The sequence below is a fragment of the Micropterus salmoides genome, unplaced genomic scaffold, assembly GCF_014851395.1.
Source record: "Micropterus salmoides isolate LMB-PRFRI ecotype aquatic unplaced genomic scaffold, ASM1485139v1 Ms_hic_scaffold_7, whole genome shotgun sequence".
NCBI lineage: Eukaryota > Metazoa > Chordata > Actinopteri > Centrarchiformes > Centrarchidae > Micropterus > Micropterus salmoides.
Genome location: NW_024044459.1, coordinates 36,322,973 through 36,338,954, shown reverse-complemented (window position 1 = coordinate 36,338,954; position 15,982 = coordinate 36,322,973). Strand labels below are relative to the sequence as shown.

The 15,982-nt window shown below is 40.0% G+C and overlaps 2 protein-coding genes across 4 annotated transcripts in view; both read right to left on the bottom strand.

Moving 5' to 3' along the window:
• Positions 1-15,982, bottom strand: part of LOC119891530 (scavenger receptor cysteine-rich type 1 protein M160-like) — a 667,824-nt gene that overhangs the window by 524,170 nt on the left and 127,672 nt on the right. The window lies entirely within an intron of this gene.
• On the bottom strand, positions 207-15,186 carry lrrc2 (leucine rich repeat containing 2). Of its 3 annotated transcripts, none has more exons than XM_038703343.1 (10): positions 15,102-15,186; positions 12,098-12,242; positions 10,497-10,612; positions 7,572-7,663; positions 7,314-7,470; positions 6,902-7,038; positions 5,379-5,524; positions 4,113-4,265; positions 2,207-2,370; positions 207-949 (listed from the first exon to the last, which is right to left on the bottom strand). In XM_038703343.1, the coding sequence occupies exons 2-10, from the start codon at positions 12,232-12,234 to the stop codon at positions 900-902; spliced, it is 1,152 nt and encodes a 383-aa protein (XP_038559271.1). In that variant the 5' UTR covers positions 12,235-12,242; positions 15,102-15,186; the 3' UTR covers positions 207-899. The 3 variants fall into 3 exon arrangements, with proteins under 3 accessions (XP_038559271.1, XP_038559270.1, XP_038559272.1); XM_038703342.1 differs by having other exon boundaries at positions 12,098-12,249; positions 15,103-15,182; XM_038703344.1 differs by having other exon boundaries at positions 7,572-7,660; positions 12,098-12,249; positions 15,103-15,182.

Here is a 15,982-nt window from a genome sequence, read left to right as displayed (position 1 = left end):
GAATCAGGAAGTGAAATCACTGAATGTGTTTCTATAATAATTAAACTTTTACTTGCAGAAATTAATCAAAATCATTAATCTGACTGGCTAGTTGCTGAATTTTGACATTTGTTACTGAGTTTGTCGTCACAGCTCAACTTAAAACGACCAAATTCACAAACGTTCAGCTGAGTTTAAACCTGTAAATACATTTTTTCCTGTTGAAGAATCTTTTCGTTTGTCTTAACGTGCAGCATCATCTCCGTTTTGGTCACATTTCACACCTTCAACCACAAAATCCAGTTTATCCCCAAAAACATTAGCGTTCAAAACATTAAACACACTCGCGGCGCCGACCACATTTTAGCATGTTAGCTCGGCCAAATGAAACCATGGCTGTGTCCAAAATCACTTTCTATTTACTATATAATGCATTTAAAATTCCACTGTGGCTCTAAAAAACAACAACAAATGTACGGCTGCTTTTTTTTATTTTTTACATTTAACTACATGTTTTATATTTTAAATTTTTCTGAATAAACTTCCATAGTTTTTAAGCGGTGCGCTGTGTTTGCTCATTGTTGAGTCTGTCTGAGTCGTGAATGAGTGAACGAGCCGCTGGTTTCGGACACAGCCGTCATGGACGTATTAATAGATCTGGCGCTCATCCCTGCTGCTACTCGCAGCTAAAATAAATCCCCTGACCCCCGTTATAAAAGAGACGTCTGTAAACAAACGTACTTATTAACTTTCCTCGAGCCCAGAAATCAGTTGTTTTTTTGAATGAAACTGTTTTGGGTTTTTTTTGGTTTTGTTTAGCTTTTTTTGTCTTTGCTGGTGCTGCTTTGAAATGATTGTCTGTCACTCACAACGTGACCGACTGTCTGTTCAACCTTCCATCATCTTCATCCTCCTCTTCCTCACAGCAGGCAGGAGATGGAAACCTTGGTGGTGGAGTAGGGGACGGTGTCTGGTGTGGGACAAAATGTTGAATCAGTACAAATTATATATAACGCGGCCTTTTTAAAGATTACAGAAGGTATAAATTATATATTTGTAGCGCCACAACCACAGGAATTTATTCTGGACCAAATATTAGATAATAAATTTTGATTATATGGTCAAAATATTATAATATATTTTCCTTATATGGAGAAATAATACATAAACTAGTCCCGGGTAACGATTAAAATTTTTAATTGCTTTATAAAGTGCAAAAGTGCAATAACATGTGGTTTGCAAACACTTTAAACAAATAAGGTGCTTTTTACCAGCAGTGTTCCCTTTAGACAGCAGCAATAAAATATTTCTTCTATAACTTAAACATTAATGTAATCAAATATAAAACCAAAGCTGTTACCTTTTATCTAGCTTGTTAAAACAAGTTATAGTCCAGATGATCAAAACATCAGAACAGGCTCCTTCTGAGCAGCAGGTGAACATTTATAAATCTGTTTTCAGGTATCAGCAGAAACATGTTTCTTTTATCAGGGAGCAGCAGAAACAGTCTGTGTTCAGTAGCAAGTTTCCCTGTCAGGGTGAGGTGAATTGTCTTGAACTTTTTGTACGAGACTCGCAGCACAAATCACTGGAGGAGAGACTGATCCTCGCTGTTTGTTGTTGAGTTTCCAGAATCTGTTACTGTTCAACTAAACAGGACATCAACAGGAGGGAATTCACACGGCAGAGCCGCAAAATTAGATGAAGACCTATCAGGTAAAGTTTTGTATAATTTTAACTCAAGTTAAATAGGCTACAGCTGTTTAGCGCACAGAAGCCGTTGCCATGGTTACCAGCCGTTTGCTGGCGGAGCGCTTCCGCTTAGTCTGCCGAAGCCTCCCTCCGCTGCTTTTGGGCGGCTGATTTGCAGGGTTTGACTGTATGTGTATTCAGAGCCAGTGAGCAACGGGCTTTCATAATATAATAATAATAATAATAATGTTTTAAAATTGGTCGGCGTTAATTAATTACGTGCCCAGCCCAAATATAAAAATATATTCACAATGCAATGTGCTATATAACAGTTTTCCAAAATGTGGCACAATTTACAACTTAAAATACAAGTTGTCTCTATATTCAAAAGACGTTTTGAGTATATTTAATTTTTCATTGTATCATTAGACAGTTAATAACCAGAAAGAATAATAGATAAGTTATAATCAACTTAAGTTGGTTGTAATCAATAACAATAAGCTTTTTGTCCCTCTCTCCTGCCGTAGTTCCTCACCTCTGTCCTGCAGCGTGCTGATGTACGCCTCGATGAACTCTTTCTCTCTGCTGTCCTTCACCTCCTCCTCTCTCGGCTCTCTCCACCTCTTCTTCTTGTTCTTCTTCTTCTCCTCTTCCTTCTTCTTCTCTTTGCTCGCCGGGTTGTCGTACAGGCGAATAAACCTGCCGGGTGAACAGCGGAGACAAAGTGCACCTGAGAGAACAGTCAGACAACAGCTCAGCCAAACAAATGAGATAGTGTCTGTTGGCGCCACCTACAGGTAAAGAAGGAAACAGCTGCTGCAGTCTGAACACTATCGCCACCTGCAGGCAGCGAGTGGTACAGCTGCGGCTTTTACATTTTGAAACTGAATAACTAAATAAAATTGGGCATCATTGTCTTGTGAATATTTAACAATAATAATAATAATTTAGATTATGGCTTTTTAAAAGTCAGTAGAAATAGTCTGTATAGAGCAAACATCTGTACCAAAACAACAACAAATGATTTCAGTTACACATTTGTAGTTCATATTCATCACCAAAGAAAGAACTTTAGTTCATCGGCTAGAACAATTCTGATTATCATTAAGCAGAAACACTAAACTCTACGAAACCTCAACTGTATTTCTGTTCCTTATGGAAAAACCACATGAAGTTTCTCTGCTAAACATTAAAAATGTTTTGGAACATTTTCGTGGTGTAACGCGTGAAGCCTAAATCATTTCCCGTGTGAATCCGAGTGTAGTGTAGTATGTATACCAAACACATTATCATCTTTGGTCATCAAATAGCCAGCCATCAAAAGCCTGACAAAGCATTTGACGCACCAGTTACGCTTCAGCAACCTTATGAGACACCGTTAGGTTCAGGAAAGGATCACGGTGTTGGGTTGAAATAAGTACATGGTGACGACAGATTGGTTAGTTCCTTTCAAGTAACTCCAATGGACGAATTATCTTTGTTAAACCAATCCGATCTCATCTCAGGCGTCACATATACACGCTTTGGGAAAACCATGCCTATTAGCCACAAAACGGCGATTTTGCATGTGTATGATACGCAGCAGTTAGCAATAGCATTGCAACACGATGTGCTAGCAGGAAGGGTTAGCCGGTCGACATGCATATATTTACTGACTTAGATTTAGGCAGTAACTTCTGTGACGGTTAAGGTTAGGATAAGTTGCCTCAGGGTCAACTACTTAAACACAAACATCGCTAGCTAGCTACTTAGCGACCGGAATCGCTACTAGCATTTCCGGTCACCCCAGGGCGTCATATGCACACGCGGACTGGATGCATCTCATACACACACAAAATCACCGTTTTGCATACAATAGCCACGGTTTTTCCAAAGCGTGTACATGTGACGCCTGAGCATGAGAACAGGCTGGTTAAACACGTACTTTGCACATTAGAAACGTGGTTTTGGTTAATTTTTGTGGTGTAATGTGTGACGCCCAGGTAAACTGCGATGTGAAACCTATGGGATTACACATGAACGTGACCTGTAGGAAACATGTGCTCCGCATCTTATTCTTGGTATCCACGCTCGGTCTCATCTTAGGTCGTCAAAATACCGACGCTTTGAGGAAGCCTGACAAAGCGTAGGTATTTGACGCACAAGGCGCCCTTCATTATGCGTATGAAAAGTCTGAGCTTTCAAGTAACCCCAATGTAACCCATCCGCCGTCATTTCAACCCAAAACACGATGTTTCCTAAACCTAACCAAGTAGTTTTGGCGCCTAGAAGTAACCTTGATCTCTTCCTGAACCTGAAGACAGATTGAAGCACAGGTGACAGGTGTTGCTGAGAAAAATCTTTTTATTTTCCTCTATGAACCCGCTGTTGAGTCTTTTGTATTAAAATCCTGCCTTCAGACGGTAAAAAGTTATTCTCGTGTTCGTGTGTGGTTTGTGTACTTGAGGTCGGGGTTGTAGCACAGTTTGGTCGGGATGCAGGTGAGCTCGTCGCCGCTGACGACGATCATCTTGAGCGTGGAGATGTTGGTGAGACAGTGAGGAAGGTAAGTCAGGTTGTTCTTATGGACGAACAGGGTGACCAGCTGCTCCAACCTGCAGACACACACAGATGTTTACGTGTATTTATACACACCTGTAATAATTAATAACTTTTCTCTAATGTGCTTTTTGTTTTTCTGTCTGAGAGTGAGTTCACATGAATGTCATGTCTGTGTGTTAAGGAGCTGACGTCAAGACATTCATTAGCTTAGCTTAGCATAAAGACTGGAAGCATGGGGAAACAGCTAGCCTGCTAGCAGCTGGGTCTGCTCTTTTTACGGTCCTGGGGTCACGTTGATAAAACTGTCGATTATTGACGATTATTAAAGGTTGCGTATGGACAAAACACAGGAAGTGCTTGTGCACAAAATAGTGGAGGGGAACACAGATATGCAAGACACACTGATTATGACCCAGGTACATAATTTGGATTGAGAATAAATTGCACTGCATGAAAGAATTAATTAATGATTAAACTGTTCAACATATATAAGGTGTTCTTTTGCAGAAACACAAATCTTATGCGTTTATGACCCTAAATCATGTTTCTTTTTACATGCGCTGCAAATGATAAATTGTTTTTTATTTTGCACTTAAGCAAAATCAATCAGCTGTTTGTTTATTCAGAAATGCTTTCATCTGTTTTGCAAATGAATTAATTTAATATTAATTTATATTAAGTTTTAGGCTTATAATACTCAGAGGTAATATTTAGATTTATTTTAGTATCCTTTTCAAACAGTTTCATCCTTCTGCCACGTGAGTTTCTCATTTCTCCAGTTGATGTACCTACGCATGGGTCAGAGTGACCGTGGAGGACCGCACAGTCTCCCGTCAGCTTTTCATAGATCACAACCTTTGCTTGGGAAGTACGCACCGTTTATAAATGAGACCCCAGGTATGTTTTTGTGAAAAAGTGTGAAACTCACTTGGGAATGTTTGATTTGTTATTGACACATTAAGCTAAACTAGTTTGTCTTGTTTGTGCGCGGTGAGAGAGAAGTGGAGTTAGAGGGAGGGGGATGTGCTGAGTACAGTCATCAAAGTATCTGAACACAAGGTGAATCTAATGTTAAACATGCTGAGGCTAGCTGGAAAACTTATAGTGGACATCCAGAGTCAGACTGTTGTAATCGGATTACAGGTAGTGATGATGTCAGCGGTTACCTGTCCATGTCCTGCGGCAGGTCGCTCAGACTGTTGTTACTCAGGTCCAACACCTGCAGGCTGCTCATCCTCAGAGCACAGACGGGGATCGAAACAAACCTGTTCTCCGCGATGTCCAGGTGAACCAGCTGCTTCAGGCTGCTCAGCTGACAGAACAGGTACACAGTGACATCATCAACACAGTGACATCATCATCATGTATGGAAAATCTAGCACATGATGAGTCTCTGTTTATCAGTTAGTTAGTCTCTTTTTTTTTTTTATTGTCTTGACAGCATATTGAAATATTGACTGATCAATATTATAGATCATTTAGTGTTTTAAGGAATATTTCTACATGCTTTTGCTTTCCGAGAGTCAGATGTTCAGCTTGATGCAACAAGGCCTCCAACCTAAATGTCAACAACAGCTGTTGGTGTGCGAACTCTGGTGATGAACACAACATGCTCGGGAGAAAGACGCGCGTAAACATCAGCTCCCCTAAAAGCATGATTTGTGATATTTCGAGGTTTCTCTAAAATATTGACAGCTTGCTTGCGTCAGACTTCATCCAGCAACTTTGTAAATTGTTCCCTCTCACGGAGAAAAGAAAAACAGCCGCAGCTATTGTGTGAAGCGTAATTGTAGAAAAATGGCTACATATGAAATTATTATTATAATAATAAGACAAACATGCCTGATACTTCCACAGTCAGCTCCCCGTCACGGAAAAAAACTGAGTTCCCCTTGAAAGCTACGTATAGTTCTCACTGATGTGGTTATAAGACATTTGGAAAAAACAAAATATGACAAAAACTAACAAGGAGATTTGACACAGGACAAAGACTAAATTTTAAAATGGCTGACAACATTAACACTACTCCCAAAACGACCCATATGAGTCACATGACATTAAACACCTGGTTGTGAAATCATCAGTTTGGTTAGGTTTTGGATTAAAGGAAGTACAATACACAAGTTATGTTATGGAAGTCAGTAACGCTATTTATGTAAAAACTCAAAATAAGCATTTTCTTGGCTTCACATGAGACTCAAACGCCGTTCTCCTGAGTATAAGTCCAGGGTTTGACTCATCCTGCCTCCTTATACAGACTTTATAACACGTCACCTGACTTCCACCTTTGCCACCGTTGGACGGACACTCGAGAACGTAAATATGGACCGTAATAACGTGCTGCACAACAAACAACCTATACTGTTGTTTTTCTGGTGAGGACAGTCTCGCTTGATGCCACTCTCTGTCTGTACTGTAAATATAACAGCTAGCCTGGCTCTGTCCATCCCGCTCTGAACAAAATTCACCCGCTGGCTCCTCTAAAACTCACAGATGAACATGCTTTATCTTGTTTAGTGAACAAACTACAATTTGCAGTTTTACGGGGGCATGCGGGACTATATTATAGACCTGTTCCCAAAACGTCAAACGTTTTCTTTAACTATTACAAACATAGAGGCAGTTAACAAGTTCCTAACCAAGTAACTGAAGCTACCACAGGAGGGTTCTTCCATCCTCTCCGTCTCACCTCAAACGGCAGCTCGGACAGGTTGTGGTTTCCTGCGAGTTCGAGTCTCTCCAGGTTCTCACAGTTCCCGAGCTCCGGAGGAACTCTGGACAGACGGTTGTAGCTGACGTTTAACTCCCTCAACCCCGTCAGTTTACCTGAAGACAGAGGAGACGGAAACGTTTGTTCTTGAGCAACATCTGTTTTACCCAACTCATTTTAAGAGGTTGGACATACAGTACACAGGGAATACAGTGACATTATCTCCCAAAACTAAAGAATAATATGAAACTCTGCCAGAAAAACAGATTCAAGAAACTGGAGTCCAGCTCAGCCTGAACACATCAGATTGGACCCAGTTGACTTTGGGGGCTGAAATCTTAATGTCCTCTGAAACTTTTATCATGTCTGAAATCTCATGTTTCATCTTCACCGATCTCAGGCGGCAGCTCTGCGATACTGTTTTTGGGGATCTCGAGCACGGTGAGCTGGGTGAATAGAGCCAGGTAGTCAGGCAGCCGGCAGATCCTTGTCCCCCTGACATGCCACTCTTTCAGGTAGGTCATCCACTGCAGCTCCTTGGGGAAATCCTGCAACAATATTCACTTATTACCACTTAGTACACATCCTGCAGCATTTATTTAAATAAACGCTGCAGGATGTGTACTGTCTCCTGAACCTGTCAGATTACCATCCAACGATCTCCTTCAAGCTGGAACGTCAGTTTGATCTGCTCCAGATCATTCAGATCCTCCTGGTCTTTCTGATCCTGCTCCTCTCCTTCTGACAGAACAACAACATAAACAGATACACAACAACACATCGTCTGCAAACACACAAAGATACGTTATTAACAAACAAAAGAATTAAATGAACAAAACAATCATGTTTACCTGTGTACACCTGTATACCAGTCATGTTTACCTGTGTACGGCTGTATATCAGTCAGGTTTACCTGTGTACACCTGTATATCAGTCATGTTTACCTGTGTACACCTGTATACCAGTCATGTTTACCTGTGTACACCTGTATATCAGTCTTGTTTACCTGTGTACACCTGTATATCAGTCTTGTTTACCTGTGTACACCTGTACACCTGTATATCAGTCAGGTTTACCTGCGTACACCTGTGTAACAGTCAGCTTTACCTGCGTACACCTGTATAACAGTCAGGTTTACCTGCGTACACCTGTGTAACAGTCAGGTTTACCTGCGTACACCTGTATAACAGTCAGGTTTACCTGCGTACACCTGTATAACAGTCAGGTTTACCTGCGTACACCTGTATAACAGTCAGGTTTACCTGTGTACGGCTGTATAACAGTCAGGTTTACCTGTGTACACCTGTATATCAGTCAGGTTTACCTGTGGACGGCTGTAGACCTGTATATCAGTCTTGTTTACCTGTGTACACCTGTATATCAGTCTTGTTTACCTGTGTACACCTGTACACCTGTATATCAGTCAGGTTTACCTGCGTACACCTGTATAACAGTCAGGTTTACCTGCGTACACCTGTGTAACAGTCAGGTTTACCTGCGTACACCTGTATAACAGTCAGGTTTACCTGCGTACACCTGTATAACAGTCAGGTTTACCTGCGTACACCTGTATAACAGTCAGGTTTACCTGCGTACACCTGTATAACAGTCAGGTTTACCTGCGTACACCTGTATAACAGTCAGGTTTACCTGTGTACGGCTGTATAACAGTCAGGTTTACCTGTGGACGGCTGTAGACCTGTATATCAGTCTTGTTTACCTGTGGACGGCTGTATATCAGTCTTGTTTACCTGTGTACGGCTGTATATCAGTCTTGTTTACCTGTGTACACCTGTACACCTGTATATCAGTCTTGTTTACCTGTGTACAGCTGTATATCAGTCTTGTTTACCTGTGTACACCTGTATATCAGTCTTGTTTACCTGTGTACACCTGTATATCAGTCTTGTTTACCTGTGTACACCTGTATATCAGTCTTGTTTACCTGTGTACACCTGTATATCAGTCTTGTTTACCTGTGTACACCTGTATATCAGTCTTGTTTACCTGTGTACACCTGTATAACAGTCTTGTTTACCTGTGTACACCTGTACACCTCTATAACAGTCAGGTTTACCTGTGTACGGCTGTATATCAGTCAAGTTTACCTGCGTATGGCTGTATATCAGTCAAGTTTACCTGCGTACGGCTGTATATCAGTCTTGTTTACCTGTGTATGGCTGTATATCAGTCAGGTTTATCTGTGTACACCTGTACACCTGTATAACAGTCAGGTTTACCTGTGTATGGCTGTATATCAGTCATGTTTACCTGCGTACGGCTGTATATCAGTCTTGTTTACCTGTGTATGGCTGTATATCAGTCAGGTTTACCTGTGTACGGCTGTATATCAGTCAGGTTTACCTGTGTACGGCTGTACACCTGTATATCAGTCTTGTTTACCTGTGTACACCTGTATATCAGTCTTGTTTACCTGTGTACGGCTGTATATCAGTCTTGTTTACCTGTGTACACCTGTACACCTGTATATCAGTCTTGTTTACCTGTGTACACCTGTACACCTGTATATCAGTCAAGTTTACCTGCGTACGGCTGTATATCAGTCAAGTTTACCTGCGTATGGCTGTATATCAGTCTTGTTTACCTGTGGACGGCTGTACACCTGTATATTAGTCTTGTTTACCTGTGTACACGTGTACACCTGTACACCTGTATAACAGTCAGGTTTACCTGTGTATGGCTGTATATCAGTCATGTTTACCTGCGTACGGCTGTATATCAGTCTTGTTTACCTGTGTATGGCTGTATAACAGTCAGGTTTACCTGTGTACACCTGTACACCTGTATATCAGTCATGTTTACCTGTGGACAGCTGTATATCAGTCTTGTTTACCTGTGTACACCTGTATATCAGTCTTGTTTACCTGTGTACACCTGTATATCAGTCTTGTTTACCTGTGGACGGCTGTACACCTGTATAACAGTCTTGTTTACCTGTGGACGGCTGTACACCTGTATAACAGTCAGGTTTACCTCGTACGGCTGTATATCAGTCAAGTTTACCTGCGTACGGCTGTATATCAGTCAGGTTTACCTGCGTACGGCTGTATATCAGTCTTGTTTACCTGTGTACACCTGTATATCAGTCTTGTTTACCTGTGGACGGCTGTACACCTGTATAACAGTCTTGTTTACCTGTGGACGGCTGTACACCTGTATAACAGTCTTGTTTACCTGTGGACGGCTGTACACCTGTATAACAGTCTTGTTTACCTGTGGACAGCTGTATATCAGTCTTGTTTACCTGTGGACAGCTGTATAACAGTCTTGTTTACCTGTGTACACCTGTATAACAGTCAGGTTTACCTCGTACGGCTGTATATCAGTCAGGTTTACCTGCGTACGGCTGTATATCAGTCAGGTTTACCTGCGTACGGCTGTATATCAGTCTTGTTTACCTTTGTATGGCTGTATATCAGTCTTGTTTACCTGTGTATGGCTGTATATCAGTCTTGTTTACCTGTGTATGGCTGTATATCAGTCTTGTTTACCTGTGTACGGCTGTATATCAGTCTTGTTTACCTGCGTACGGCTGTATATCAGTCTTGTTTACCTGTGTACGGCTGTATATCAGTCAGTGTAGACCTCTCCAGGTAATGGTGCAGGAGGTTCCGGTCTTTGGTCTTCAGTGTCTTACAGTAGATGCGATACTGCCACTGCTGGTCGATCCTACAGACAACAGACGTGTTAATGAAGCTTCAAATTAAGTCACATCAGGTTTCAGACAGACGGGATGTTCCCGTTCATTCTCCAAACTCGTGACCTTTCTGCTCTCTGGAGGCCAGACACCGACCTGCCGCCGCAGTTGTGCCACAGCACTGATTTTGGGATATAAATAGCTGTCTGTGTGTTCATATTACTAAAATCAGCCATGACTCTCATAGTTCATGACTAACAACTGTCAGCTGTGTCGGAGTCTGTCTCTGACTGAGAGGTTAAATAGTTTAAACTTTGAAGAATTTGTTCTCAGCTTAGTGGAGATCTGAAAACTATAAAACTAATGTGAGAGGGTTCAAACTGCAAACAGCTGCCGAGCAAAATATAAACAGAAACACATTCTGGTAACACTGTGAAAATAAGGTTTCTGAGCAGCTATTATAATGCCTTTGGACTGGTACCAAGAATTAAAGCCCCACCATCTTTGAGAAAGAAATGTTGAAGTTCACCAGCATTTCAGTTGAACACAGGATGGACAGCTGGTTACTGTCTCCGTGCAACTTCCATTTTTATGCCTAGCACTGAAAGAAGTACTCAGATCATTTACTTAAGTAAAAGCAGACATACTACAAAAAAAATACTAAATTACAAGTAAAATCCCTGAATTCAAAATGTTGCTCAAGTATAAATAGTGTAAAAAATGCTCACTACACAGAAAGCTCCTTTCACAGTGTGAAAATGGATGTCAGTCCTGGGAGAGTGATCCCTCGTCTGCTGCACAGATTGTGAAGCCGCCTGAGGCCAATTTATGATTTGTGCTATTAGGCTGCATAAATACAATTAACTTGACTGTGTTATATTATTAGAGAATGTTTTATCAATCTGTTTTTATCACTAATGATTAAATGTAAAAGCATGTTCGTCAATTTGGAGGCACATTTTATTAAGTATTAGATTAGCAGTACTGCATCATATCATATAAGTGTACTGGTGCATCTAAAAAAATTAGAATATCGTGGAAAAGTTTGCACCAAAACCAGACTGAGAGATTAAAGGCTCAGAAAACCTTTTGCAGGTGTTTTGAGTTAATCAGCTGATCAGAGATCTGCTCTGGTCACATTTCTGCCTTATAAATTCTTTATTTTAAAATTCGAATACATTTTAAGATACTGAAGTTTTGATTTCCATGAGCTGTAAGCCGTATTCATCAAGATTAAAACAAACAGAAAGGCTTGAAAAATTTCACTTTATGTGTAAAGAATCTAGAATATTAAAGTTTCACTTTTTTAATTAGATTACGAAAAGAAACTCAACTTTTTCACGATATTAATATTTTTTTAGATGTCACTTGTAGGTATTTTTTTTTAAATCTGTCAGAGAAAAGTAGCGCTGTAAAAAAGTACTATATCTCCCTCTGAGATGTCGTGGAGTAGAAGTAGAAATGGAAATACTCAAGTGAAGTCAAACTTTGCCGTTAACAGCTGGAGATGGGCTTACCTGGGGAGTGCACTCTTCTCGAGCCTCTCCTGCTCCATCTTCTGTTTCTGTTTGTGTTTCTTTGCTCGGACCTCCCAGATCCCTCTGATCAGAGACAGATCGCAGACCGGGACGTCCAGCTTCCTCCCCAAACCCATCTCTGCTCCTTGGACGGAAGAAGAACAATAAGAAGGAGAGGGCATCATCTCAAGATATTATTCCTCAAGATTAAGATTGTATTTTAGTATCTTGGAACCTCTAAAGCCTGATAATTTCAGAATTTCCCTTTAAGCTACTTGATACTTCTAATATAATTTAACTCTATTAATTTTTGTACTCCACTTAATTTATTTGACAGCTTTCAGAAGTATTTACTTTTCAGATAAAAAAAATCTATAATAGGTTTTTTAATTATTTAACATTGTTTTTGTAACCTCTTATAAAAGTGCAGTGTGCCTGTATGTCTCCTCCTTGTGATCTGGAAGTCTTTGAGTTGTTCATTTCCACTAAAATTATTAGGAGCAGGAAGTATTTAAATGTAACTGTGTATAAAGCGGTTAAAACTAGCTGACCGTATGTCTTTTTTCAAACTTAAGCCTATAAAAAGTGTTTACTTTATCTGTGAACTCATCAGGTTGCTTTAACACATAAGCTACACAGTGACATGACCTCATTTTGTGTGTTTGTTTTGTTTTTATATCTCAGCCGTGCTCCAATATTTGTTGCGTATGTACTTCTGCTGGTAAATTTAATTATTTGATGTATCGTTGGCAATGCTTTAAGAATCACACCACTGTGTCGCTCTTGCATTATAATTTTGATTTTAATTATTCTTTCACAGTTTCTATTTTTATTTTTTATTCTCATACTTAAATTTTTTCCCTTATCTGTACTTATTTCTGTCCTTGTGCTGCTGCAACACCTGATCTTCAATCAGCAAAGGCTTTTCTTTTATGATTTCATTTTTGTGTTACAAAATTGCAGATCAAAACAAAATCACAGAAACTTTCAGCTGAATTAGAGGTTGTGCTGCATGTAGTTCTCTCTCCTGTCAGGTGTTTGGTATCAGCGTGGCTCTCTGACCTACATGCAGCAGACAAACATGAACGCTACAGGAGGCTGTTGATGTCGCTCACGGTTCTGATGAGTTTGCCACTGTTATCGCAGCAAACTTCACTCAAAAGAGGGCTTTTACTCTGAAAAACATCTAGCAGTGGTAATTTCCTCGACTGTTTGTCTTGGGTAAATGCTTCCCATTGGACTTATAAGAGAAGACAGTTTAAAACAATCTCCTGCTTAAATGCGTCTCATTTAAGCTTCAAAATGCAGCTTAACTTTCAGTTTTAAACATTTTCCTGAACTCTTTAAAAACCTGACTGCTGATCATTTCATGCTAAGTATTTTTTCTACCCCGAGTCTTGTCTCTGAGGTAACAGAAGGTCTCTGTTACTTTTCCTCCTCTGTTAAATCATCGGTCGAAAAAAGTCCCACAAAAAATCCTTTCCTGACTTCTCTATGACCTCTAAGGAAAATGTCACGAGGTCAAGGAAAGGTGTGAATTTGAATTCATAAGGACTCAGGAAAGGTGACAGCGGTGCACAGAGAATCCGCCTAGGCTTTAAAAAAAACTTTATCAATAACACAAAGTGAGAAAAGAGTAAGATTTCCTGTCCAACACAGAATCACACCTCTTCAGAAAGGATGTTTTCACTGTGTACATATATATAAGGTGGAAGTCACAACAAAATAGATGGTCGTTAAAAATAAAAGCAAAAAGGATTTAGATGAAAAATAGTAATACAAGGGGAAAAGAAGCATTATGCAAGTAGAGAAAGTTGAGCCATTAAATAAAAAAATAAAGTTAGAGTAAATTATATTCTGGCTCTTTTATAAACAGTATATCTTTGAACTTCTTTAAACTTGTTAAATCGAGAAGATACAGTTTTTGTGTCAATTTTTGTCATGATGAAGATATTTTTAACTAGAAATTCAATATGTTGTTTTTCAAGACTCCTCCTAACTGGATGTATTTGGAAATACAGTTTCTTAATGGAGTGATAGCTTTATTATTTTCTGCTAACCCCGCTAACTGCTGCTAACTTCATCTGTCTGTATCTGTAGCTAGTTAGCTCGGTTAGCTGTGTAGCTAGCTGATTCCCCTCGTGGTGCTAAACCTGGCAGGAAAACCACCTCGGTCCCGTAGTCCCTGTCGTCAAACTGACCAAGTCCCTCCATAGCTTTGTGTTTTTACAGGAAACGTGTAAATTTCACTCGATTTTCTGTTTCATGGGAACTTTAAAGGAATGAAAACAGAAGCAATTTCACAAAATATTGACAGACTTGATATAAACTTAACCCTAATGCGGTCTAATTCAATACTGAAGATGAAGGTACTTCAGCAGATGCAGGCCTGCATGGTAGGATAACTGTCAGTTTTTAGACCACTGACCCTGGTGCAGATATTTCAGAATCAGACTCTCTTTATGGTCATTGTAAACTCTGCATCCAACGAAATAATTACTCTAATGGGACAATTTTAGCCTGTAATGTTAATCGGTCCAGCACTTTATTAACATTACAGACTACGTATTAATCAGGTTATTATAGCATTATATTATTGTTTTTATATACATGTGATGTATGTATATTGTGTTCATGATCGACTCAGGTGAGACTTCCTGCACATGCACATGATAAAATCCCTCTAAACTGAAGGACTCAGCCGGTGTCAGCCTCGGCATGCTACCAGGTGTTAGCATGTTACACTGATGTATTAAATGCATGTTGACATGCTAAATATAAGAGATGGAGGCAGAGGGGAAACTCTACTTCCCCTGAATCATCGGTCATGTTTACAGTCGTGTCTGCTGGCTCCAGAGGACAAACTTTTTCTCTCTAAGAGCTGCTGATCTGCCTGTATATTTCATAAAGTAAAAGTATTTCCTGTGTGTTCGTCCTCTCTGAAGTTAGTGAATCTAAACCACCATGCAGCTGTGATAAAAACAAAGATCAGCTGTGTCCTTACCTGTGAGTTCCTGTTAACGTCCTGCTCACTTTCACCAGCTTGTTTACTGAGCTCTGACTGTGTGTCTATTTTTACCAGCTGTGATGTGACCCCCTGCTGTGTGTGTGTGTCACATGATGCTGGATCACTTACGAGCGTTCATCTGGATCCCTCACATCATGTTTCTTTTTTTGTGTGAGACTCGACTGAAGCGGGCCGTATCATGGAATGAGATGCAGCTTGATGTTAAGTTACCAGGTACAGTGCACACAGCACATTTAGCCCAAAAGCCCCAAAACACTTTTATTCTGAAAAACTGTCCTGCCCCTGGGGTTGGTGTGCCAGTGTGTCAGTTTTTTACACAAATGTATTTAGGAATATTATGTGAAGTGTGAGCTTAATAGAGATTTCTACAAGTAAAAGGCTCATGTAAAAAAATGCAGAAGCCAATGTGGTTTTTTAAATCCATCCTCAGCACTGCACCACGCAAAATATTTTATTCATGTATATCATCTTGTGATGTTTGCTTTTTGTAGCTCATCTCAAATCATGACTACATTTACCTGATAAGACTCTTATTATTTCAGTTTTTATGCTGCTTTAGCGGACTGCCGTTTTCCTAACAAATTATCACAAACTAGTTACCACACAGGGTTTTGGGTGGGTGGTAGTCCAGCACCGTCCTCACAGGATGACCTCTTCTGTCCATTTTGACATTTTGAGCCTGTCCTCACCAGAAAAAACAAGTTTTGGTTTGGTCTGTGTTTCAGTATTTAACTAAGTGTTTTTAAATAGAGTTTAAAAACAACAACGTTCTCCCTCCAAATCAGCGTTTTAGCTGCGTATTAGAATTTATCTCCTTCTATATTAAAACTACTATATTATCTTGTGGCTGTTGATGA